Here is a 25,954-nt window from a genome sequence, read left to right on the forward strand (position 1 = left end):
TTCCTCTTAAAGCGCTATGGAGCAGGTTTTTTTAATTGGTAACAGGTGTGTGTGTGTGTTTCCTCTAAATCCATTCTGTACCGTCCTCTGCAGAATTATGAACGCCGCTGCTAAAATTTCACACGACCATTAACATCCGCTGTGTTTCTCGGAGTGTGGGACTTGGCCTCTCCACACACATTGGTGCAACTGCTGGCATTTACTCCTGGTGTTCTTCACCACTGTTTTGTGAATAAAAAGTGCTATAAAAGTGACATATTTCCTTTTGAAATAAAAAAATGTTGTGCAAGGATGTATTTTCATCCCAATGTGAAGAGTGATTCGTTTGGATTTTAAAAAAACAACTGATAAATGCTTTTTAAATATAAAAAGAAACTTTAAAGTGTTACATTTAAGGACGCTATCTGGTGTGGTGGTAGGTGGTAGAATGGCTGCCACTGGTGTGTCTCGTACATGCACACATGGACGCGTGGATCACACTACACACTACCGATGGTTTTCACACTATTCAACTCATCTACAACTGGCATTAACCAAGATGCGCAGCAATGCACCAGAAAAGGGAGGGGAGACTGCAAGTATGTAAACATGGATGTAAAGAAACATAAACATGCTCAGGTGAATCACGGGGAAAGAATGTTTTACGAGGAAGGAAATGTATTCTCAAGGCTATACTGAACATGAGCATACATTTTATTTGTTTTCAAGAGAACTCCACAAGGCACCTTAAAGTGTACTTATGTACACAATTGGAATATAATTGTATTATGAATTAGGATGATAAGAACGATATCATAAAAAAATGCACAGGTAACGCTTATTATTTCTTAAAATAGTGAAAAGACTCATTTTTAACATGTTGATGCACTCACACATGGTCAACTTTATTTTACCTGTGGGACTCAGAAGATACCACCACAACACGGGCGGGGGCGGAGCTACGCAGCACGTCCTCGAGGCACTGGACAAGCAGGAAGTGACCGAGATGGCAGATCTGGAAGGTGGACTCCAGGCCGTCCTCCGACAAGCTCCAGGGCTGAGTGCACACCGCTGCATTACACACCAGAATGTGAAGGGGCCTGGGGTGGGAAGGAAGGCAGAAAATGAAACGTGTTTGATTTTTTATTGATTATAAGTGAAAACAAAGAAGACGCAGCAGTATAAAAGGAGGATTTTTATATCATATTAGGCTGAAGAAGAGGTAAGGAGAGACGGGGAGAAGAAATTTAAAAAAAAGAAAGACGGAACAGTGAGAAGCGAAGGCAGAGGAAGGAAACAGGGTGTCTTATTCCACAGTGTGGTCGACTTTAGAGGTCTACAGAGACAGAGCATGAGTAATGCTGATATGATACAGAGGTTTCCAGTGCAACTCCCCATGGCTCGACAGGTACTGTAGATACTGAATACAGCTGGCTGGAATCCAACAGCAACAACACATTGAAAAGCAATCTCAAACCGTTTCAACACAATAAGGTGTGGAAGTAATGTGTGTTGATACAGGCTCTGTGTAACTACTCTGAGTAACTAAACCCACCAGCACATCGACTCAGAGAGGCCGAGCAGAACAGAGCCGATCAAAGGAAATACACACACTAGTCATGATATTAAAAACAACCGACTTAATTCAGGGGGCAACACAAAAAAAGCATGTGCATTTCCATTCTTGCAGACTTCGTGTGGGCGAGTGACTATATAACACTCCCTGCTCGCGTGCCAGTAAATGGAGATTGCTGGATTGGTCAGGGCAGCGAGAGATCCTTGTCGGTGACAGCGTCGCTCCAGCGAGCTCGAAACCACAGTAACACAGCCGAACAATCCAAACACACCCCACCAATTTTTAATTTCTTCCATTAGAATTAATTATGAGGCCGAAGGCAATTTGTGTACCCTGTGTTTAAGACTGCCTACTGGATTAATTAAAAACTGGATGCTGGAAAATTAATGTGTGAATTGTTATGCCTTGCTATAATGAGCCATCCCATGCTATTACATAGGAGTGTACTGTACGATCACCTTCAGGCCTCCGAACACACAAGGTTCATTAAAGAGCACAAACCTAGTCACAAGTCAACTTGGAGAATGCCGACCACAGCACATTATCAACAGAGCACACATAAGCAGGGAGATATTGAAATGTTTACCCACGATTTTTACCCACAATGCATCTAACTGTATGGCTTGGTAGAAGAAGAAAAAACAAATATAAATAAATTACCTTTGTGACCTTCCCTTAAATTAGCAGATTAGCACTCCAGTGTTCAATAAGAACTAAAACAGCATATATGCACTCTCGCCTGTCATGGTTCTCAGTGGAAACTAAACTTCACTATAGCCTTCTCATGTTTTTCAGAAAGGAAATATTTAATCAGTTACGATATACATGTAACAGACATAACCATCACACAAGGAACGCTAGTTTAGGTCACTTGATACCTCCAACCCCAAGAACAAAATGTACAGTTACTTTTCGTGCAATTACTGCTTGGAATTTACTACCTCATCATCTCATACACGTAATAATTTGTCATTTAAAAAAAATTAAAGGCGCACCTTGGGGCATCAACCAGTTGACATTAACTACTTGACAGTTTCCATCACTTTTGTAGTCATCTGATCTTTCTTTGTATATATTACTGATGTCAGAATCAGAATCAGAAACATTTATTAGCCAAGTAGGTTTACACCTACAAGGAACTTAGCGTGGTGGGTGGTGCAAAGACATTAGACATAACAAACAACAACAAGCAACAACAGTAGACAACAAATAAACAATCAACAAAGTGCAGACGAGACATAGAATAAAATGTACAGTGTATGAAGTGCAATTGTAAAGTGTATGTAATGTTACAGTTTTAGTAAAAGTGACGTGTATTATTTAAGTGTGCTGGGATGAGCAGAGGAGTGACCGGTGGAAAATAGTCCAAGGGATGAAAGAGTCCAGGGGTAGTAAATAAATAAATAGTCCAGGGGTGGTAAATAGACATGGGGATGGTAGAGACATGTACTGCACAATATACATCCTAGTCCTCGACTGCACTTTATTTATTAATTTTTTTAATTATTCTGTTTGTACTATTTTTTAACTGTTTGTTTCACGTCATGTTTTGCATGTTTGTAAGTATCATTTTGTCCTTTTTGTGGACCCCAGGAAGATTAGCGGCCGCTAAGGCGTCAGCTAATGAGGATCCAGTTAATAAACTAAACTAAACTAAACCTGATAAAACAAGATAGAAGAGTAAAAACACCACAGTTGCTGTGATGTCAAGTTCTGCTCTCAAACAAACACACGTTGGTTGTTTTTGGCCCAGTGATCCCCTGTCTAATAGAGTGTGAAGTACAGTAACATTGTGCTGTACAAGGCAACACTCTTGGGTTAGTTAGCAATCTCCTGGCTTTAAGATGCTCAATAACATCACAGGTATGAACTCTTGACCGAACTGTTTAACCTTTCACTGTAGCCGTTGTTTAAAACAGTTACAGCTCTTTTATATTTGGTTTGTGCAATCTTTGTGACGTTACACTACCAAAGACCCACAGTGTCACTCAAAGTATATCACAAATTTGTGATCAAAAACTCCAATAACCAACTTTTACAGTAGAACGATTCCCCCCACGCAGCTCAGATGGGCCTCTGGTGAGTCAGTTTGTAATGTAAAAGGCCTGTTAATTCAACTGCCCACCAGTTAGTCCCTCTCTCATAAGCGCAGGTCTAATGAATGTCTTTAATAGGCCTATTGCCGCGTAACACAGTCCCTCTTTCCACATTAGGACCTCACACAACACTGTGTGCACTGTGCAATCTTAGCGCTGGTCAAACGAGGGTGTTAACTACCAAACAGGGAGACATCAGTTTGTATATTTACTTTAAATAACCCCCTTGGGTATGACCCTGACCTCCATTATAATGTGGGCCAGCAGGAAGAGATTGCCTGTGTGAGCTGGGCTCAGACTATTGGTCATTAACACTGCACTTTATTGGCTCCAGGAAAAGTGGCACTGGCAACAAACATATGGATATGTATACAGCACTCATCCTAATCCATATTCCAAATCACACATCAGAAGTGCAATCTGACCGTGTTTCGGTCACCATAATGCAAAGCATGCGTGTATTTAAACAGGACACCAATTACATATAATATGCTTGAAATTAGAACTGGATAATTGCAGTTAAAAAAATCACAGGTGAAAATAAATTGCATGTGTTAATTACGGGCCGTCAGTAGAAATTGTATTAGGGGCATTCTGTCAACGCTGTCCTCCATCAATTACATCCCAATGAAATTGCACTGCATTCAACAATATCAATATCCAGGTAATTTCATTTCAAAGGACAGGCAATTAAGCAGAATCGGGGTCAATGGAACACAAAGCAGCGTGAAAGCCACTGACTAAAGCACTTAAAAGCAAGGGAGTGAGAAACGAGAGAAGGAAAAGAAAAAGACTCTGATTACATTTCACCTGTCAATGACACGCTGCAGGAGCATTATTGTGCGTGTGTATGAGTGTGTTTGTCTCCATGTGTTTACAAAACTGTGTGTGTACACAGAATTGTCTGAGTGTGTGTGTGTGCATGTATGCACACGTACATGTGTGTTGTGTGTGCGCGCTCCTACGTGTTATATGCCCTGAAGACATACGTGCAGTAATAGAGTGGTGGTAGACTCAGACAGCTGCCCAGTGCCATTCACAGCTCAGAGCTCCCAGCCTCCACTCTGCTCTGTTCGCCTTCTGATGAGAATTAATGTACTCTGACGTCCCCTGGGACTCCCCCCCCCCCCCCCCCCCCCCCCCCCTTCCCACCCCAACAGCACAGCTAATGAAGAAATACAACCTTGCCAAAATACTGAGGTAGAGAGAGAGAGAGAGAGAGACAGAGCGACACAGACAGAGAAAGACGGTGAGACAACATGAGAGAGGGAGAAAGAGAGAGAGAGCCAGATGCAGATAAACAAATTGCAAAAAAGGAATATGCAAAAAAAATTAAACCAGGCGTAGGGTTTCTGGGGACAGTAGGCCTAAAGGGAGGTTAATATAGTGTCATGTGGATGGGAGGGATACATGTAAGAGATGGTGAGGGAAACTAAAGGACACAGGGTGAGGGAAGCCACCGCAAGGTTTGGCTTTGACCCAAGACACGTGTCCTGGACGGCCATACCCTGCCCCAGGGCTGCTACGGGCAATGACTGCCCTGCCTCTCCCCAAGGGGCTCCCTGACACCAACACACACAACACATACACACCTGCGGGTGGATGAGCAGTATGGATGACAGAATACATGGACCCCAAAATAGCAACTGAGCGGACTCCGACCACAAGACGCAAGACACATGCGGTAAAAGCTGACTACCACAAAATAAGTGCCATAAAGTCTGGTCGTCTGTTTCCACAATGTCAAGCATATCGACACAAATAGACCCACTCACTCCTGGGACCATGTCCATATGGTGTCCATCAGTAACAGTTTGGTTGTCCTTAAAGTATGGTGTGAGTGGGAAGTAGTGGTGAACAAATGTATTGGGTCGAAATGACAGACTCTAGTTTAGTCCTCATGGCTTTTTCATTATTTCTATCCTTATTCCTGTGTTTCCTTATATTTCTCTCTTTCTGAGTAAGTTTAATGAAAAAACAGCTTCAAAGTTTAAATGGAACTAAAGGCTGCTTAAAGTCAGTGTCATGATTTTGTTAGTTGGTCGTGCCGCCATACATTTGATTGAATACCAGGTGTCTCTTCTGAATGAAGACTCTTTCGATGGTCTTTCAGATCCAAAGGTCATTTTCAACGTGTGAGCTTCAACTTAAATCCAGCTACCTAGGATATTGGAGGGACCGCACTAATTCGGATTTCCAAACGCACCCTTGCAACATTGCATCGAGCAATTTTCAATCTCAAGGGCATCTGCACAAGTCATAGCGGTGCTCACTGTGCTGGTTTTCTGCAAGTTATGATGGTGCCGACTGCACTAAGAGAAAGAAGGTTATTTTTAAAGGTTTAGGTCTACTCTCTGTCTTTCAAAACTTGAACTAAAGAATGGCAGAACATATTAAAGAAAGATCCAGCTTATAACATTAATAGTTTGGTTTATACTCACAGTTTCTTTGCCTTGTAAGACTCAGTAAACTCCCTGACACTGCGGAGGGAGGCCAGGTCACACATCATGGCTTCTACTCTTGCTTTGTGCTGTAGAGACGGGAAACAGAAAAGCACAATTTTACTAACCAAAAGCAACAGAAAAGCAACCGGGTCAGCAACTGAATGATGCTGACCCGGTCACTGTCAATTTACTGACAACACATAACATTTTTAAAAAAAAAGAAAAAAAGAATGATCATGAAGGCTGGGTTCGGTTTCACCCCGTTTTAAAATGCAATTAAATAGGTCTCCTCTGTAAAAAATGAAGATCTAACAATCTCCCTTATTTGTGAATGGGAAACACGTCTGTCATCCTGAAAGAAGAATCCTTGTTGCTCTTCTGCAGGTTTCTACCTTATGCCATACTTTAAGTTTTGGGGGGGGTGATCAAAATCAAGGGTATATGGATAAATGAGGTTGTGCACAACACAGACTGTAAAAACATTCAAAGCTAATTTTCTAATTGTATGATTTGGGGTTGTAAAAAATAAAATTATTGATACCGATACCATTACATTCATTCAAACTGGTAAAAGAATATGTAAAAAGTGCTGACACATACTCACAATCCTGTCTAAAGATTAATAAAGAACTCCACACTGTAGCTGTTAACTGCGTGTTCTCAGCACAGTGTGTGAGTGTGAGTGTGAGTGTCTGAGTGTGTGTGTGTGTTTGTGCGTGTGTGTGTGTGTGTGTGTGTGTGTGTGTGTGTCTAATCTTACACCATATGTTAGGAGACAGGGTGGGGATAGGAGAGGAGAAGAGAAAGATAAATGACTTTAGAAGTGAATGCATAGCTGCATTTACACACTGAGGAAGAGGGGCTAAATATTCATCATCCTCTCGGACCCACTGTAGCGTTCTACTGCGGGGCAAAGGCCTCGGCAGAGACGCATGCAGGCCTAAAGGAGCATATCTCTTTAATAACAGTATACGCTCATGTTTATTTTTGTCCGTGATAAAGCATGTCAACTTAGAACCTCTCCCCCTTCTTGCACTTCTCTACATCTTCATCAGCAGAGGCCCCCTCAACACACAACCCAGGTTTAATCTCCCTACAACATAGGGGCTCCACGCGGGACCGCGGTGTACGAGTGCGTGCAGCGTGAACCAAGGTGGAGAGTGTTCTGTTCAGACTAACGGTCCATTAGACTCATCCCTCATGCTGGAAAGGGAAAGGGAGTAAGAGATTGCTCCCAGAATTCCCAGCTGGGCTCTAGGTTCAGTAGCACCAGGTACTCCTGATGCTACCTCTCCCCCTTCGTCCTGCCCGCCATCCCTGAGGAACGCTGTCAGCTCACATCACACCCCGGAACAGCGTTCAGCGTTCTGCTCCCCATCCGCCACCAACGCCGCCACTGCTGCTCCTCTGTCAGCCTCTTCCCTGATCTGATCTTCAGTCTGTGGGTGTCATATGGGAATGTCTTTCCACTCCGTGTCTGTCTCCACAGAGCTAAGTGTACATGACACTCACAGCAAGGACGCTCCATGGAGCAGTGAGCATAAAGAAAACAAGAAAGGGTTAAGAGTGCCTGCTGATGGAAATGTGATTCTTCAGGCATTTTACAGACACCTTAACTGCCCCCGGGCGTATTCATGCATGCATACACAGGCACTCGCACACTTGCACACACACACACACACACACACACACACAACAAATTCAGTGTTGTGACTCAAGGGTAAAACCACGCTATCACACCATTATCTATGCCTGAATTATTCTCTTGATGCTACTCTATACCATTATATGGATGCTATTACAAAACATTAAAAGGCTGATTATAGCTATTATAGATATGATTATAGGGTACCTGCGTATATGATCTGCACACAGCAGTAATCACAGGTGAGAGGAGACAACTGTCTAATTTAATGACTTGTATGTGCAGCATTTACTTTTACACAGTACACTGACACAGAAATGCAGGTACAGTGAAAAAGGGTGAGCGGTGAAAGAAACGTTCTGTCACCGCGTATTCAAAACAAGTGTATGAGGAAGATGTGTGACATAATAAGAAAACGTTATGGTATAAACGTGCGGGAAAAAGTTGTTGAATTTAATTGTACAGCGAAGAAAATTGAGACAGTACTTCCAAACAAGGTCAGAGAAGGCAGCAGGTGTGATAATTAACAGGTCAGTGTAAGGCCTCCTCAACAGGGTAGCCCTACATGAGTGTATGACCAGCAGAGAAGATGAGAGCAGGTGTCAGCTTGACGAACACATATCCCCTTCTCTAGAGACAGGGGGGAAAGGGAAGGAGAGATGGAGTAATGGGAGACCAGAGGGAGGATAGAGGGGTTGAAGTGGGGCCACTGGAGCAAATCCAGCAGGGAGAAGGTGAGCAGCCTGCCTGCCTGCCCATCTACCCTCCCCCTGCAGATTGAAGTCTTGCGAAGAAAATAAAGTTTATTGCCTGGAAAGAGGGGGGAAAAGCATGTAAAAAGCATTAAAGCGATGGAGGTGAACAATTAGACAGATGGCCAGGTTTTGGAAGGAGAAGAGAAAAAAAAAAAAAAAGAAAAGGGTAGAAAAAGAAGGGAAGAACGCACGGACGCAATCGTTCAGGGTTTTTATGAGGACCCTGACAACTCCTGGTCTCTTCAAGGGCGAAGGAAAAAGTGAGAGGCAGCGAAGCCTCTCTGGTTAACTCCGGAGTAATTGCTGAGTGTGCAACGCCACAGAGCCCGGCTTGGGGTGACAGAGCTTACCCGCCCCCAGCTACACACAACCTATCGCTCCATCTAAACGCAAAAGGCTAATTATGAATGAAACGCGCATCGCGTGTAAATAAGCTTCACGGCTTGAAAACTAGAAACTGCGGCGACTGCGTGTCCATCTACTTGACCGTGCGTCCGCGACCTGAAAGCAGCAAGGTCACCATGATGAAAAACATGGGCATCAGATCCCTCCGCCCACCACTCTCAGCTGTCTGTAACATGACAATGACCTCTGCGACTTTCCCCCAGGACGAGATGAAGAAGGAAGGAGGGAACTAAGAGCAAGGATGAAGAGCAAAGTGCCGCGTGAGTGGCGGAAAGTTGGCCTCTGCAGAGGTTCTCCTCGTCTCTCCTGGTGTTTTCCACGTGTTGTTGGGGAATGACATGTGGTCACTGCTGTGGAGCCGGAGTGGGGGGTGGAGGGGGAAGCGCCCTAATACAATTTATAACTGGGGCCATCCAATCCAATAAAATGAAGAGGTATTAGAGCAGGGGAGCCCCATCCTGTTCAATAAGACACTGGACCACTCTACTAACTCTTAAAACACACACATCTAGGCATACTCACATGCGCACACACAGGTACACACATTTCGCTGACCCCTTTAATAGCATAGCAGCCACCCCTAATGGACGCAAGCAAGTGGAACCGCCAAATAATACACTGTCTTAATGCACTAGGCTCAATCTCATCCCCTCTCTCCTTATCCTTCTCAGCCTTCCCTCTCACACTCTAACCCCCGTTTCCATCTGCCCTCACCTCGTGCTTCCCCCTCACCACCTCAGCTCCCCTTATAGATCACCAATGCAAGGACAACACTTAAGATATCAAAAGTACCCCCATATATACAAAACACTTACCCTGCAGCCCCCGGTTAACACCTCCGGCATGGAGAAGGATGGTAAAAGAGTCAGTAGGAAGACGTGTACTACTTCGATAGGTTTCTATTGCTCCCTGTGACTACCTGGTATCAATATAAAGCGACAGCAATGTTACATGACTGCATTTTAACCGGCAGGTGCGGAGGTAAGGCGTTGTAATGGCGGTGAAAGTGAATGAGCAGGGAAGACACCATGTGAAAAGGGCACCTTATAAAAGCAATTAGAGAAATGACTTTGAGCCCCTCTTCTTGCTCTGTAGATTAGAGCAGGCTTCGGAGGGAGGACCACGGAGGAACTCAGATCTGCATGACCTTGTCCGCAACACGCCACACTAAATTGGTCATCAGCTTTTAAGACTGTATTTTATCATAGATATATATTTTTTGCAAAAAGAAAAAAGAGAAAAGGACTGAAGGACTGTGGAATGTGCTGGTCGTATATCATCCTGTCACAATTATGACATTTGTTCATAAATACCAACCAATCTCCTCTCCACCTGGCTGAGTCACATGCGCTTGTGCTTATGCACGCAACGTACACCAACAAAGAAATATGGACACACACCACGTGCAGTGAACGCACATGCAGTCCGCAAATAAAGAAACAGACACATCTGGCTGGGCGCCCTACCACAGGTCTGAGAATTGACCTCCACACACAGACAAAGAGACTGAATGCACATTCAGGAAACATGCATTCGGGCACCAAACACACAAATGAATGCACACGCTCTACACATTACAAACACACACAAACAAACAAATGTGCGTGCACATAGACATCCACTTACTCACAGACACACGCTGCAATTAATAGGGAGGCAGGTCTCTGGTGAGGAAGAGAAAGTGCCTGTTCAGCACATACAGTACAAGCAGAATATGCAATTTCCTCCAGTTAAGTCTGTATTAAATTGATTTCTTCTTTCTCTGACACGGACTGGGTTTTTCCCCCCTAATGAAAGCTGGATAATCTACAGGTTTTCCCTTTCCTGAAATCAAGTTACAAATCAAGCAATTGCAGGGGCAGATATGGGAAAGGTGAAGGAAGGACATGGGATGATTTTCCAGATGAGAAACATGGAGAATAAGGCAGGTACGTGATGATACTCTTAACACAGACCTCTCTCTCTCTCTCTCTCTCTCTCTCTCTCTCTCTCTCTCTCTCTCTCTCTCTCTCTCTCTCTCTCTCTCTCTCTCTCTCTCTCTCTCTCTCTCTCTCTCTCTCTCTCTCTCTCTCTCTCTCCTCGGTTAAGTACTTGCCGACATTTACGTTCAGTGACGCAATAAGGCTTCAGCAGGCCATGTTAGTAAACACAGCATAAGTGACTGTAATTAATTAAACATATTAATAAGTAATCACTTCAATTAGTTAATCACTCAATCAGCGCTGACAAGGAGTCATGTGGAGTCTGCAGAGAAACACTAGGCATGCTGAGAAAAACACAAAGGAGGGAGGACTTGAAAAGAAAAAGGGGAAATAATTACAGGTAACCAGTGGAGGAACAATAATGTAGTTCCTTCAGATGATAAAAGTAGCAATAACACACAAAATCTACTTATGCAAATATATTGGTGAGTATCAGCAGCAATATGTACTTTAAATAAACCAAAAGTACTCATTATGCAAACAAAACGGCAGTGTTACATCTTATATTATATAATTATTGTTACTGATGTTTTAATATACGAGCAGAATCTTAATGTTATAGCTTGTCGAGTTGATGCAATTTTTACATTATATGCTACTGAATTATTTATTTTACACTAGGGATGTATTATATTTGATATGCTCATTAAAAGTTTTCAAAATCTTAATCTGCAATGAAACTATTAACTTTAATTGTCAAATAAATGTGGTAAAATAAAAAGTACATTCCACCCTGTAATGTGGTGGAATAGACGTATATGCATCAAATGTAAATACTTAAATAAAGAATAATAGACTACATGTAGTATGTATTTTAGGCCTCACTGTATATTAGTAAAAATCTTGCAAAAAATACAATCATATACAGATTTGGCAGGACACAATGTACAAAATGATCATTTAAAAAAAAATCATGATCGTAATAATTATTTGCATTATAATTGTATTATTGTTCATACAAATACATAAAGCTGCTTGAATAAGGTTGTTGGCAAGAAAGAAAAAAGAAAAGGAGAAATTCTAGCGAGAGGTGATGCATGAGTGTGTCTGTGAGTTAAAGATGCAAGAAGACTGTATATTAGGGGTAATCAGGCCCGTTATTGAGTTGCTATTGAGAATTTCTTTACCTTTAAGAAAAGAGACAGACAGGTCAAAGAGAGAGAAAAATAAAGAAAAAGAGATAGATAGAGCGTGTGAGAGCCCGAGACACACAGAGAGAGAGAGAGAGACAGAGATGGGAAATGAAAAGGACAGGGCGGTCATCATAATTGCAGAGTTTGCTTTTCGGATGCAGACAGACCAGGGCCATGGGGCCTGAGGCAGATATCAGATTCCACACTAACACACACATATATACCAACACACACACTAAATATCCCCCAACCAGCGTGTGTAAAGTGTTTTGTCATTACGGCAAAGGACAGCTGATGTCAGTTTAAAATGTGTGACTTGAGATGGTGACATCCAGCTTTCAATCCCATCACTGTTCTTTTATAAACCTGCTCTGTCTTTCTGTTTCTATCAGAGTGTGTGTGTGTGTGTGTGTGTGTGTGTGTGTGTGTGTGTGTGTGTGTGTGTGTGTGTGTGTGTGTATATTCATTTCTGCCTCTGCTTCACTTCTCCCCTCCTTCGTCCAGCGCAGAGTATGATCAGATTTACATTAAAAAGTGATGGAGATTTAAATAATGTGTCTATGTTTTCAGAAAGACATTAAGAGATTTTCATCTTCCTCTCCTCTTCCTCTCAGTCTCTTCCTCTCCTCTTCCTCTCAGTCTCTTCCTCTCCATTTCCTCACCCTCTCTCGCCCCTATCTCCTCCCTCATCTCACCCTCTCCATCTCCGCCAGATTCGCAGACATTGCACATTTTCCTGCATGTCTTCAGTGTAACCGATACCCCTAACAACCAGGATTTTAATGCGATCCATATTGCTCCCTAATATTTCAGATCTCAGAATAAGCACTGGCAATTACATCCAACTTATTTTGCAATTCTGCACAGGGACTTTAGTGTCTGCCTGAATGGCACGTGCAGACTTAGATGCTGATTATATTGTGGTAAAATAACAATATAGTCGGAGAGAAACTTCTAGACCCTGTGCACTTATACTGTACATACAACTTTCTATTTGGCATGTCAGCAACAAAGCTCAACACTCACAAGTAAAAAATAATGTGTTATTTTCAAGTGTGTCGGTAATGTGATTGCTTTATCTAAACCTGCTAGTTTTACAGTTTAATTTCTCCTAAAACCCGTTGCATCATCTCTCTATCTGGAGGGCTGGCAATGTAGCAGACACACTTGCAAAAATGCATTTACACATATGTACACTGTTGTTCGTGAACACACATCGCTGTACAGAGATGAATTAAGCCCCTTTGATTTGGTTACCCAAGCTCTTTTTGTATCAGCTTCATAAAAACATAAGCATCACATAATTGAATAAGAAAAGAATCCGGCAATTAAGGAACATGGAGGCCTTTGATGTGAGTAAGTGTATAATAGGCCTTTTGATGAGGGAGTGTTTTACACTCCGCAGGGTCTGGTATGCACTTTGATTAAAAGCTCTTTTGTTTGGCAATATTCTAAACTGCTTACCATTTTCCACTGTCACAATAGTTTAGCCTAGAAATACATGAGATTGTGCTTTTCCTCTCTTCTCTCTGGGATGAAGTCTCTTGTTTTCTCAGGTATAGAATCACACAGTGAGCGTTACAAGAGGAACAGACGAATGACTCAGATCAAACATTTTAGAAGGGGAAATAAAGGGCTAACACTGGCGCTATCAGATATGAAACAATGATCAGAATCATTATTATTATATGGTCATTTAAATATTCATAAACACATGAATTAGTTGTTAAAGCACTATTTACATGATCTATTCTAGTCTGTTGATAAGGTCATGTCTTGCATTCTGTTTCAGTGTTACACAGATTTGAATAATAGGATTCTCATCATGCATCTTTAGCCCCTTGTCGCCTGATAATAGCCTGGAAGACGCTCGTCGAACAATGTAATAAATGCATCACGTGACCTCAGCAAAGGTCGGGGGTCAGCGAGCCACGGATTGTCAACGGAGCGCTGGCCTGACAGAGGATAAATGATGCCTTGTAAAGAAATTGAATTATTGCTTTAATTCATGCAGTCTGATTAAATTTGCAGAGAGACGAGTCCTCCACAAGGGAACAGAGCGTCGGAGGAATGACAGCAAAGATGAAGAGAAGAAGAGGAGGAGAGGCAGTGGACGACGGGACAGACACCTTCTCCCTCCATCAGTCCGTCCCACTACGTCTTTGGCTCCACTGAGGGAGTAACTACATTAACAATCCCGATCATCTCACAAGACTGTGGGCTGCTCTCCGTAGACGGCGAGTCTTCATTTTGTCTCTCAGCTAAATGTAATCAGGTTGTGCTGACTCCCTGCCCTGATGCACAGACTGCAGTTTGTCTGTTGCACAAACATTTTAGCAAGTTTAGTGGGGAATGAAAAGAAAATGTACATCAGGGTAAAAACAGACTGAGCACAATTAGGCAGCAGCTGGGGATTGAGGATGGTTAAACATGAAGAAATCTTTTGAAGAAATTTGTGTAAACCTATTGAAAAGGGCAAATGGGAAAGCCCATCTCCTATGGTACACCCCATGAACTTAAAAAACCCAGAATGAAACATCAGTATTAAGTTTGGTCTATCACCCAAAGCTGCATTAGGTCTCTCCTCAGTTTGCTCTTTAATTCCATCCGAGTAATCCCACATTATTGCCCTCTAACAGTACCCTAAACGGAGAATAAAAAGTTTGCTCCCCTCTAGCAGTGTATTACCAGGAAACAACAGGCCCTCTCCTCATTAAGTTATAGATATAAATGCTCCAAAGCATGAAATTACCCCCGAGCCTCCCTCTCCAAATAACCTGGTTTGCAAACAAATGATCCGAGCACAAGCAGTAAAAGGCAGATTATTAAAATAATAGGAGGGATTTAAATTTGCATCCACAGAACAATTCAGCAAAGGACTGTGCAATTACTCCTCCCCCTCCTATCCCCTTGTTCATTCCACCTTTCTACTGGCAAGACGAGTCCCTCGCACTTTCTTGTGTCCATCCGTGTGTCCAAGAGAAGCAGAGTTTGATATCTTCAGGCATGCGCGCGCGCGCGCGTGTGTGTGTGTGTGTGTCTGTGTGTGTGTGCGTGCGTGCGTGCGTGCGTGCGTGCGTGCGTGCGTGCGTGCGTGCGTGCGTGCGTGCGTGCGTGCGTGCGTGCGTGCGTGCGTGCGTGCGTGCGTGCGTGCGTGCGTGCGTGCGTGCGTGTGTGCGTGCGTGTGTGCGTGCGTGCATCCACAGGAGTGTGTGCACTTATCTGACAGTATCTAGTTATACCTTCGTCAAAACCACAGTCTATTTACATGCTCATACTTTCATATTCTCCTCGGCCCTCACCCTTATTTCTCGATCCTATCTTACGCTATGATAAATATCGAACTTTATCTTGAGACAATAATAGTCCCTCCTCCTATGCTGGAGTAAATGGGGACCGATGAGAGAGTGAGGTGAGCAGGAACGGACGAGGCAAAGGGTGCTCAGGTCTGCATTACTTCTGAGTTATGGCCCCCATTTGCATCTCAATCAGCCTCTTTGGAGAGCCCACCACCTTGGTAACACCCCCATCACACCGCAGCCACCCCTGGTAATCAGGGAGATTTAGTGGGACCGGCAGCCTACCGTGGGCACCCCCTGGCCGGGGCTTGCTGCTCATTCCCAGCCCCTGGTCTCGCTAAGGGCCCTCTGGGCCACATCCAAACACAGGAGAATGGCAGCACTTAACAAGACTGAGGAAGACCGAAATAGACGAGCAGCAGGAACAGGCCATAAAACAGAGGCAAAACAAAGCACCCGCGTGATTGTAATAGATGTTCCCGCATAGATGTCTGCATAGTGTTCTGTATTGCTGTCTCATTACAGGTGGAGAAAAAAAGAAAAACAAACTTGAACTTGTGACCTTAAGTGAGAACATTTTATCTCCGAGTTGATGATGGCACTGACACCATCCCACTGCTCCCCTGAAGCAAACACAGGCTCGCTCTTACATGTAATAGGAGTATGTGCACCCACAAACACACGCACTCGCACACACACACGCACACACACACACAGCTACATAGTGTGATTTGCAGATAGTGAATGCTCCACTTGAGAGTTGCCTCTCTAGTTAGCGCTGTCTCATGGCTGAACCCTGCTAAGGTATATTACTTACACTCAGCCCTATTGATATTGTGACTCCAGCATCTGTTCACCTCCTTGTTACTGCCTGGACCACAGCCTCTTCTGAACCTGCGTGCGAGTGTGTGTATCCCGGACCTCTGGGGTAGAGAGTAGTCACTGTGCACAGGAGAAGACTAGAGGCTGAGGAGGCTAATAGAGAACACTCAACACACCAGGGGCCTAATCAACTGTGAAGACCTCTCTCTAACACAAACGCTCTCTGGCCTTTCTTTCTCCCTCTAATCTCAGGGATACTTTAAACTCCACACTCCTCACACCGACGCCGTGTCGCACAGAGCTTGTAGAAAAACAACAATGAAAGGGAAGGCAAGAACAGAAGCCAAACATAAGCTGAAAACACAGATGGTTCAGGTGAGCGGAGTAAAAGACTAAACAAAAGGAACACAGGAGGAGAGAGGAGATGGAGAGACTCAGAATGAGGAGCTGAGTTTCAGTTATCAGAATCAAATATTAGTGAGGAAAAAAACCGGGGAGTGGGCAACATTAATCAAAGTGTTCACCTAGTGGGCAGCCATATGGCAGATCAGCACGCCAACAGTGCAAACTTGCTGATCTTCAGTAACGGAGTGCAATTAATTCCACTGGCTGCATTCATCTCTCCCTCACACACTGAAGGAAGGGAGGTAGAAAGGAAGGAGAAAGAACAGAGGAGGGTTTGTTATGACCCTTTACTCTTCCTCTTCAACTCTCTTTCTTTCTTCCTTTTTCTCTCTCTCGCTCTCTCTCTGAGCAGAGGAATCAAACCCAGGTGATGAATGAGGTGGACAAAGGGGCCTCAGGTAGCCGATGTGGCGATGGTGGGTGGAGTGATGAGGGGGCACAAGAAAAGGTGGAGAAATTAGGAAGCTGAGAGAGAAGGACAGCAATGATGAGAGGGGATTGGTTTATTCTAAAATATGGCTGAGGCATTTGTAAAACATTAAAATCTATAATGATGTGCACGTTTATTTTCCCCACCAAGACTTTTTTCAATTCGGTGCATAATATCAGATCATTGTCTATATTTTAATTAAAGATTATCCTCATTTAGTATCTGCCATTATTACTAAAATATTAAGGATTGCATTTCCTAAATATTTATAGAGGAACGTGTACCAACAAAATCATTAAAATGACAATGTCAGAATCCCATGCAATTAATAACCATCCTATATAAGTGGAAGGAATGCACAATACTACTGGTCAAAGAATAATGCCTCATAAAGTCAATATATTTCTATATCAGCTATTATGTGGGCCAATTTATTGGCCCACATAATAGCTGTTTCTACACAAGGCTGTGCTAATAAAACACTGTATATTAACAATTACCAAAAATCACTCTATTGCCCATAAAATTCCTTTCAAAAGGTGGCTAAAACTTTTAATTAAGGTAATTTGAATATATATGTCAGAGTAGGAGCTAAAGATTTCACTCAAAGAAATGTGCAGTTTATGATTCAAAACACAATCTCAGTCTCTGTGCAAGATTAAACAAAATACTGTGTTTTTATCAGATATAAATTCATTAAAATGTAAATTAAAAGAGCAACATGATAATGATAAGTGACGTCATTCTCGGTCAATTCTTCTTTAGTTGGATAAAGCAAGCTTTTTATGAGAAAAAGATGGTCAGTGTTTATGAGTTCACTTGGTGAGCCGGCAGAATAAAGAGAGCACAGCCTGACCACACACACACACACACACAAACACAGAAAAATACACCCACGGCTCTTAAACCTCTTTTGGTTTTATGTAAAATTAGCTTCTCCCCTGGCTCTTAACACAAGCTCATCTCCATTAGCCGCAACCTAGTAAAACTGACTTCCTGCAAATGAGTTGTGGATATGCATTCCCCCGGCCCTCTCATCTCTCCCATCCATACAAATATACTGCATCTGCTATCTCATGTCCATATCTCCGTAACTCAGCTCATCCCATAGGCCTAGTCACCATATCACCCATACCAATATCATAAATGACTGTGGGGGAAGCCTTCATTAGGGCAGCAATGCCCCTCCACCCCTCTAATCAGAGTATTTTCCTTGTGCGTGTTGGGATGGTGCTTTATGGCCCAAAAGGGGCTCTGTTAATGAGGAGATACACATGTCTCCATTTCCTGTCTAGCCAGGTCGGCAGTTCCTGTATTTGGCCCTATTATAATCTTGAGGCTTTTTTAATGAGCTATATTCATCTTGGTCATGCATCAAACACCATGTAGACATACAATAACAGAATAAATGAAAAGACACACAGAATTAATTACACTAATACTCTCGACAAACATCGTGACATGGCCCTAGCCATTATTACCAACCTTTGGATATGAGAGGAAATAATTACGAAATGGGTGTCGGGAAATAATTTTAGATGTCTTTTATCTCTCTCAAAAGGGGTTGAACTATTTAATGCACTCAAAGCAACATGGGTTCAAACCCACGTGATGACAGTAAACTACGTTACAGTGTTCCCACAAACTCTCGGCCCGCTCATTCTTCTCAAACGCCCTCAATGTTCCTCATCTTTCTGTCCCTCCATCATCCCCTCTTCACTCCCAGGCCTCCTTGACATTAACCTAGAGCACTCGCATTTTCCCATGGTTCTCCATGTTGCTCTCCGCATGTCAGAGCGGGACGCTTTATGGCCCACATCCATCAGCATCACATGCCAGGAATTATGGGAGATGGAGTCCAAACCTGATCGCTCTGAATCAGTCTTGCTGAAGCCGACCCCTGGGCAGCTGTGGGACGTAATGGATGAGCATCCTAGCCTCCCACCCCCACCTCACCTCTCTCTGCACCCACACTCCCTTCATCTCTCAAGACTTTTCCTTCCCTCTACCCATCACTCCAGTCCTCTTCCTTGCTCTATTTGGCTCGTCTTGGTCATTCGTTCAAACCTAATGAACATTTGGTTACCAAAAAAATTAATGAGGCAGACTCACTGAAGGAAATATAAGTGCACATGCACCACCATACACTCACACAGACGAAAGCTCATTATTCACTGCTGTGTGTCTGGCTTTATTTGGGCTAATTTATCATAGCACTGTATTAATAGGCAGCAGTGTCCTTCAGAGGAGAGATGAGAGGCACCAATTAACTCAAACAGACCTTGTAGGAGTGACGAGAGTCTGTCAAATGACTCCGTAACTGTAACTGTAACTGACGAAGGAGAAGAAGCTCGGGATGATCAAGTAGAAATATAGATCTCGTACTTTTTCAGACATTTTGAACTAGGACTTTGTACATCTGTAGTAGCTCTGTAAAATCCCAATATGATTTTAAAATCGTGTCTTCTGACTGAGTCCTCTAAGCCCCATCCTGATGGTTACTGTTGTTAGAACCGTCAATAATGTACGCCTAATTGTTCTTATTGTTTCACATCTAAGATGACAACGTGTTAAAGCCAATATGACGTTACATATAGCGAGTTTGATTACATTTTCTAAAATGTAAACTTTTGTTAAACTTTTTTTAACCTTTAAAAAATAAATTAAAAAAAGACGACGCCACCAACCCGGGTTGCCTTTGCATATAACCTCAGGTTCTGAAAAGTGTAGGCAAAGTGCCTTAAACTAGCAGGGGTGATTCTTGGTTACAAAAAGAAGTCTGATTGTATAGAAGTACCGGTATATGAGAAAATGACCCTACTACTTGATTAATTAGCTCAACAAACATGGTAAGCATGAGAGTATGGTCTCAAACGCTAGTTTCCAGTCGTCTTCATTTTGTAAATGATGATCCACCATACATTCTGCCTCTTTTAGACTGTTTACCTGCATTCAACCAAAACCTGTGAAAGTGGTATGTGATCATAAAGACGAGAGTCAAATCGACGATGAAGCAAGCTATGCTTTAGGGCTCGGCTACCTTGTGATTGACACGTGGCTAACACATTGTCATCCTTTAAGAGTGTGTTTTCAGTTCATGAAAGGTAATTGTAAAAAAAATGCAGAGCAGGAGGCTTCAAAATAACAGTCGACAAACCAATGGATGATGTCACAGTGACTCCGTCCACTTCCTATATGCAGTCTATGTATCCAACTCTTGTTACTGGAGCTGTCTTACACATCGCTTAGTCATGTGGAGGAATCCAAAGCTTGTCAGGACTGCTCTGCCTAGTCACAGTTGCTCAGCTATGATTGGCCATGTTACATTCGGGAACAGTCAATTACCAAAATAGTGATTAAAACTGTCAACTCAGGAAAAGAAACAATACATTATAACAGCATTGGTGGAACAAAAAAGCTCAGGGAAGTTTTAAGCATCATGCCTGCTCCTCATGGCGTCCAGCCCTCTGCAGAATGATTAAGCTGAGCCCCTGTGGTCTACATATAATGACTGAGGGAGCTCGAGGTTAAAGGACAAACTGTGTTCACTGGTTTACAGCAGGTTTTATTACAGTTATTTGATATATTTACTCAACCTGTTCACCTTCTAACCTGCCTTTATATAGAGCTGGTTATCTAAAAGTTGCACAACACACACACACACACGCTCATTTCTCAACTGGAACACACACAAAATAATATTGCCCTGCGGCCCCCCAAACAGATCGGTACCCTAATAAAGGCTTTACACTATGAAAGGAACACAGTGAGGCAGCTCCGACACCGCCGAGCCTCCCTCAGCGCGCGCGCACACACACACACACACACACACACACACACACACACACACACACACACAGGGCCTGGTCACAGGTCAGGAGAGCCTGTAGCTCTCTGTGGTGCAGGGGAGCAGAGCTGCTTGAACCTGTAATATGCTCCTCTCTCCCCTGATGCCACTTGTTGGGGTTTTAGTGCAGGGGAAATTACACCTGCTTTCTAGCCTGAGACCAGCCCTCACACACAGAGACGACTGAAACTGGGGGTTACGTTACACACTGACATGTGAACACACCTGAGAGGAAGACAGAGGGAACAGATGTTGTGTGCATGTTTGATGTTGCGTTTATACCCCCAAATCAATAATCAATCAAAATAAATAAAGCAATAATTAACACTTGCTCTCCATCCACCATCCCCACAGGTGAGCCACCTCAGTGGATGAAAAGAATAAAGACTTTGACCTGGCTTTACCATCCAAACAGTTTTCATGGTGGGAAAATAAAATAAAACAGTTATTTATTCACTTCTTACACAAGATCAATCTTTTGTAACAAAACACTGTAAGATTAGGATGCATTATGCTGCCAACACTGTTCTGTAGGCCTAATCATTTGCCAATCTGTAGGCTTAATCACTGGTTAGATGGGGAGAGGCCGTTTCATCATTGAAATGTTCATCTAAAATGAACACAACATCTAGCCTACTCTGCAAGTCAAATGTGAGCTGAGAGATAATCATTGATATGGGGCAGGAGAGAATGAAACTAATAAAAAGGCAGTGTATCAAAGTATCGCAGTTAAGCATTAGTCACGTGAGAGCAACTACACCACAACTCTGGTGTTCTCTAAATGAATCCCCTCGTCCCATGCTTGATTTATGGACCTGTAAAAACACACGTTGTTTTTAATCTACTGCTGCCTGAATCTGCCCCTCTAATGAAATGTGTGTGTGTGTGTGTGTGTGTGTGTGTGTGTGTGTGTGTGTGTGTGTGTGTATGTGTGTGTGTGTGTGTGTGTGTGTGTGTGTGTGTGTAATAATGATGTATGGGCTGAGGTCTGATTCTTTGAACATGAATTTTCTCTCTGATAAATATGCATTCAGTTACACAGACTGATTAAGTTGTAAACCAGTGTTAACTCTGTGTCAAAGCACATACAAACACACACACATATACATACGTACATGTACACACACACACACCAACACACACACACGTAGATGCACACAACTTCCCAGAAAATAATGATAGCTGTGCCTGGGGCAGGATTGTTTGGATGCCTGGAGCGGTTCACTGATATCAATTCCATGAGACCTGACTGCAGAGGATATCCTATAAACACAAGACAAGGCTCAGAGACAATGCTGTTTTGCACCAACATGCTATATATTGATTCTTGGGACGAACAAATAATATAACTTTAAAAAAACTACATGTATAGATGAGAAAATACATGGCAAAAATAAATAAATTGCACTTACCTATGGTTCTTTTTTTGTTTGAAAAATCTAACTGTTTTCTTTAGCAAAAAAACACTTAAACAAAAGATGTTTAACGGCCCATTCTTCTCACCGTTTCTTCTAGAGAGAGCACTTATATGTGACTTGCGGTGTGAGAATAGTCGGACGTGGCAGCTGTTGACGCACTTGCCTGTTCATTAGCGGACAACCCTCTGTCCTTCACAACAAACACAAACTGACAGCAGGGTGCATACATGCACACTACTCATATGTGAAACGCAATCAGACATGGATGTGTAGGCCACAAAAATGCGAGCATGTTCATACCACCACATACGTCTGAATATACTCTTGATGAGTTATGAAAGACGACAAGAGACAGCATTAGACTATTTAAATCTCAAAGAGAGACATCCAACCCATAACTACATCTAATTAGCCTATTGCATCTTCATAAACTTTATCGTGGGATGTCAGAGGCTGAGCTCATTTCAAACTGTGCTAAAGATGCTAAAAAGCTCCGGGAAGTATCGGATAAATGTTATAGCCAGTTGCCAGATGGTTCCTGCATTCAACATTACTGTGTTTGCTTGTTTGGCAGACATCAACTAAGCCTCAGACTATTTGGCTGCAGCTTATTACAACTGGCTCCTCTCCTGATTTAAAACATTACAGTGTGTGCTGGACTTGTCTCTCTGTGGTCAGCACTTCTCAGACTTCAATAAAAAACATTCTCTGCTGGCAGAGAGGAAAAGAGTGAAAGAGATCCAAGCAACCTCTCACCTCTCTCATCATAAGAAGCCCTCGTCCCAGGGCTATGCGCCCACCTTCAGAGGGGAGACTGAAAGAGTGAAGGATGAGAGTCTGTCAGGTTCAAACAACAAAGAGGTGCTGCCTTACACATCCTTCCTCAACCTGTCCTCTTCAGTGGCAGTGACATCATTTAAATCATTTAAATCCTCCCCAACATGACCTATGGCAAGTGACCCGTCATTCTAACGCTCACACCTCCATGTGCGACGGCTGCCGAACTGCTTATTTAGCAGAAAATACCACCCGGCTAACAATGTGATTTATTCAAAATTATTCCTCCATGGTGCTCCTTCACACAGAGCATTTGCCCATAGTTCACTGTGGTCCAGGCAATTAGGAGCAGGCCACACCTCTTCAGGAGACAGAGCACCTGCTGTAGCAGACAGACATAAGGAGGAGGCGAGCTGAGCGGTGCACAGCTTTCCACGACGCGCAGGAATAACTATGCAGAGCAGTGAGGGAGAGTGAGGAATGCAAGCCAGGCACTTTAGGATTCATTTAGGTTCCCCATCTCCCTGGTCACTTTATTAGCAGTCTGGGAAGAGTGATGCATGTCCCAAAGCTATGCAAAATGCATAATTAAGCATTTAAATACACACCATGTAGATGGGCGTGTGGAACGTGCATGCATGTGCACATACTTGTGCAAACATACTGTACTTGTAGAGAGTATTACATATATGCACAATCATACACACACACACACACACACACACACAAATGCTTACTACTGTAAAACCTCAAGGTATTCAACTCACATTTATACTAACAGTCTATACTACACAAAGCCTCCTTTAGTATTCCCACGAGAAACATTGTAACAGTCACCTGTGTAAGGTAAAGAAATCCTCAATGGTATATTAAAGTAAATCCTATTGGTCGTTTGTTCGAGGAATCAGAGCTGGATACATTTGAGGATAAAGGGGTTCCCTCGTCAAATTTACATATCGTAATTCCACTCTCATTCCATCCATCCTGTCAGCTCTCTCCAGAACCAAGCCAATGTAGACTGTCGGAGGAGAAGTGGGACCTTTTTATTCCCAGTCTACAGACAGATTCCAGGTAGGAATAGATGAGAAGGGCTCCCAGGAGAGGTGGACGCATGCTACTAATATGCAAGGACACAGATTTGCACAATGCCTCATCCTGGAAATAAGTGGGAGCCGCCACTCCGTCAATGATTCAGTGGAAGCACCTGAGATTAGAGGAGACGATTGGGAGAGCAGCAAGAGATGGAAGTGCAGGTGTAATGTCAGTATAGTCTTGGGACAATCTGAAAAGGGGCTCTAGGGCTGCTTAAGTACAAGCGTCGGTATCACCAACAACAATCTCCACTGGATTTAATCTGAGGCGTAAACAGTGAAGTGTCAGCAAAACCACATGCAAAAAAATTACTTTTGCCTCTGCTTTTTAATGAAAGAGAGTCCACGACCACGTGAGGCATTCTAAACCATAAAAAAAGTGTGCATGCTTTGATCTAAACAATTGACAATATCAGTTGCTTTGTTTTGGTTGTTGGGAAACATTGAAACATGTTCGGCAGTTGCGATATCCAATCGGGAAAAGAAGCAAAAGTTTCAAATCCTGCCAGTAATAAGATGTAGAATATGACTAAATATGATCTACTGGGATCTCTGGCAGCAGAGAAGAATGGTAAGAATGGTCCCACTGACCTGGGAAATGGGCTGCAATTTCCTTAATCAGTGTGGAGGGAAAAGAGGAGAGAAAAAAGGCACGGAATCGAAGGGCGAACGGAAGGGGACAAAAGTCTTTTGAGGCTTTTTGAAAAAAAAGAAAAACAAAGCACCAGTGAGCAAGGAAGGAGAGGGGAAGAGTGACTAAAAGAGCTGCATCCTGAGGCCCTGGAGGGAGCTGCAACCGACCAGGTCAGCATTTCACATGTGTCACTTCCTGTTGGCCTCAGTGGGAGGAGTGTGGCATGGCATGGTGGCCAGCGGGGCACAGGGCCTGTCAGACTGACACAGGAGGTTATGCATCGGGCAAACGGACAAATGCAACCACACATGCATCCACACACACACACAAACATACACACACACACATACACCACTGTTCCTGTGCTAACAAGTGTGATTTGGGTTTAAGGTACAGTGTTTGTGACAAAGAAAGCAGTCTGAATGTATGTCACTCAGTCATGCAAGAAGTAGTTTTCTATAAGAAACGTAGAACTTATCAACCAGAACTTTGCCAGCCCATGCTATTGGATTTTGTAAGCCATAACGCATTAAACAGACATTCTTGGGTATGGGAAAACAGTTTATGTACTGACATCCTCAAGAAGAGAAGCTTTCCGCCTGTCTTTCAAGTCATTTCCCCTGATATGGCAGACGCTTGGAGAGAAACATTGTGTGTCACTGATTCTGATGTTATCTTATCCTACAGCATGAGAACCAGCGCAAGAGTATCTACAGTACACATATATATGTACACACATAAACACACAGACATTTATATATTCCTCTGCTAGATATGACAAAGAATATACACTCATAACCCATATCTAGCAGAAGAACCGTCTGCCTGTATGAGCAACCGCTGCTTATCGGCTCTCAGTCCGCTAGTCTCGCTCTGCCTCTCTGGCCTGTGTTAATGTTGCTGTTTGACATTGCAAGCAGAAGGCTTTTTTTTTTTTGTTCTCCCAGCATCCTCAGTGGACAGTGGAGCTTTAGCCTAATTGGTTCCAGAGCAGACCCTGACAGAACCCTCCTCAGCAGCACACAGCCATATGAATACCCCCCCTGCCACACACAAACACACGCACACACACAACAAAAACAAGCGCAGCAATCAGTGACTCACTCTCTAATTAAAGCCCTTACAAAGCATCTCATTAGCATGTGTTGTAGATTGGGGCAGTGGGGGAAATAAGCATTTTGGATTAAAAAAAGGGAAGAAATTACAAAATAAGACC

At 43.1% G+C, this 25,954-nt stretch overlaps 1 protein-coding gene across 2 annotated transcripts in view; it reads right to left on the bottom strand.

Moving 5' to 3' along the window:
* The window catches only part of wwox (WW domain containing oxidoreductase), a 121,694-nt gene that overhangs the window by 81,976 nt on the left and 13,764 nt on the right, over positions 1 to 25,954 (bottom strand). For both annotated transcript variants that reach the window (XM_034535664.1, XM_034535665.1), the window contains exons 6-7: positions 6,093 to 6,181; positions 894 to 1,079 (exon numbers count right to left, since the gene is read on the bottom strand). In XM_034535664.1, coding sequence (XP_034391555.1) covers positions 894 to 1,079; positions 6,093 to 6,181 — 275 coding nt within the window. The remainder of the gene's footprint in view (positions 1 to 893; positions 1,080 to 6,092; positions 6,182 to 25,954) is intronic.

Source organism: Cyclopterus lumpus, chromosome 6 (assembly GCF_009769545.1).
Source record: "Cyclopterus lumpus isolate fCycLum1 chromosome 6, fCycLum1.pri, whole genome shotgun sequence".
Classification (NCBI taxonomy): Eukaryota; Metazoa; Chordata; class Actinopteri; order Perciformes; family Cyclopteridae; genus Cyclopterus; species Cyclopterus lumpus.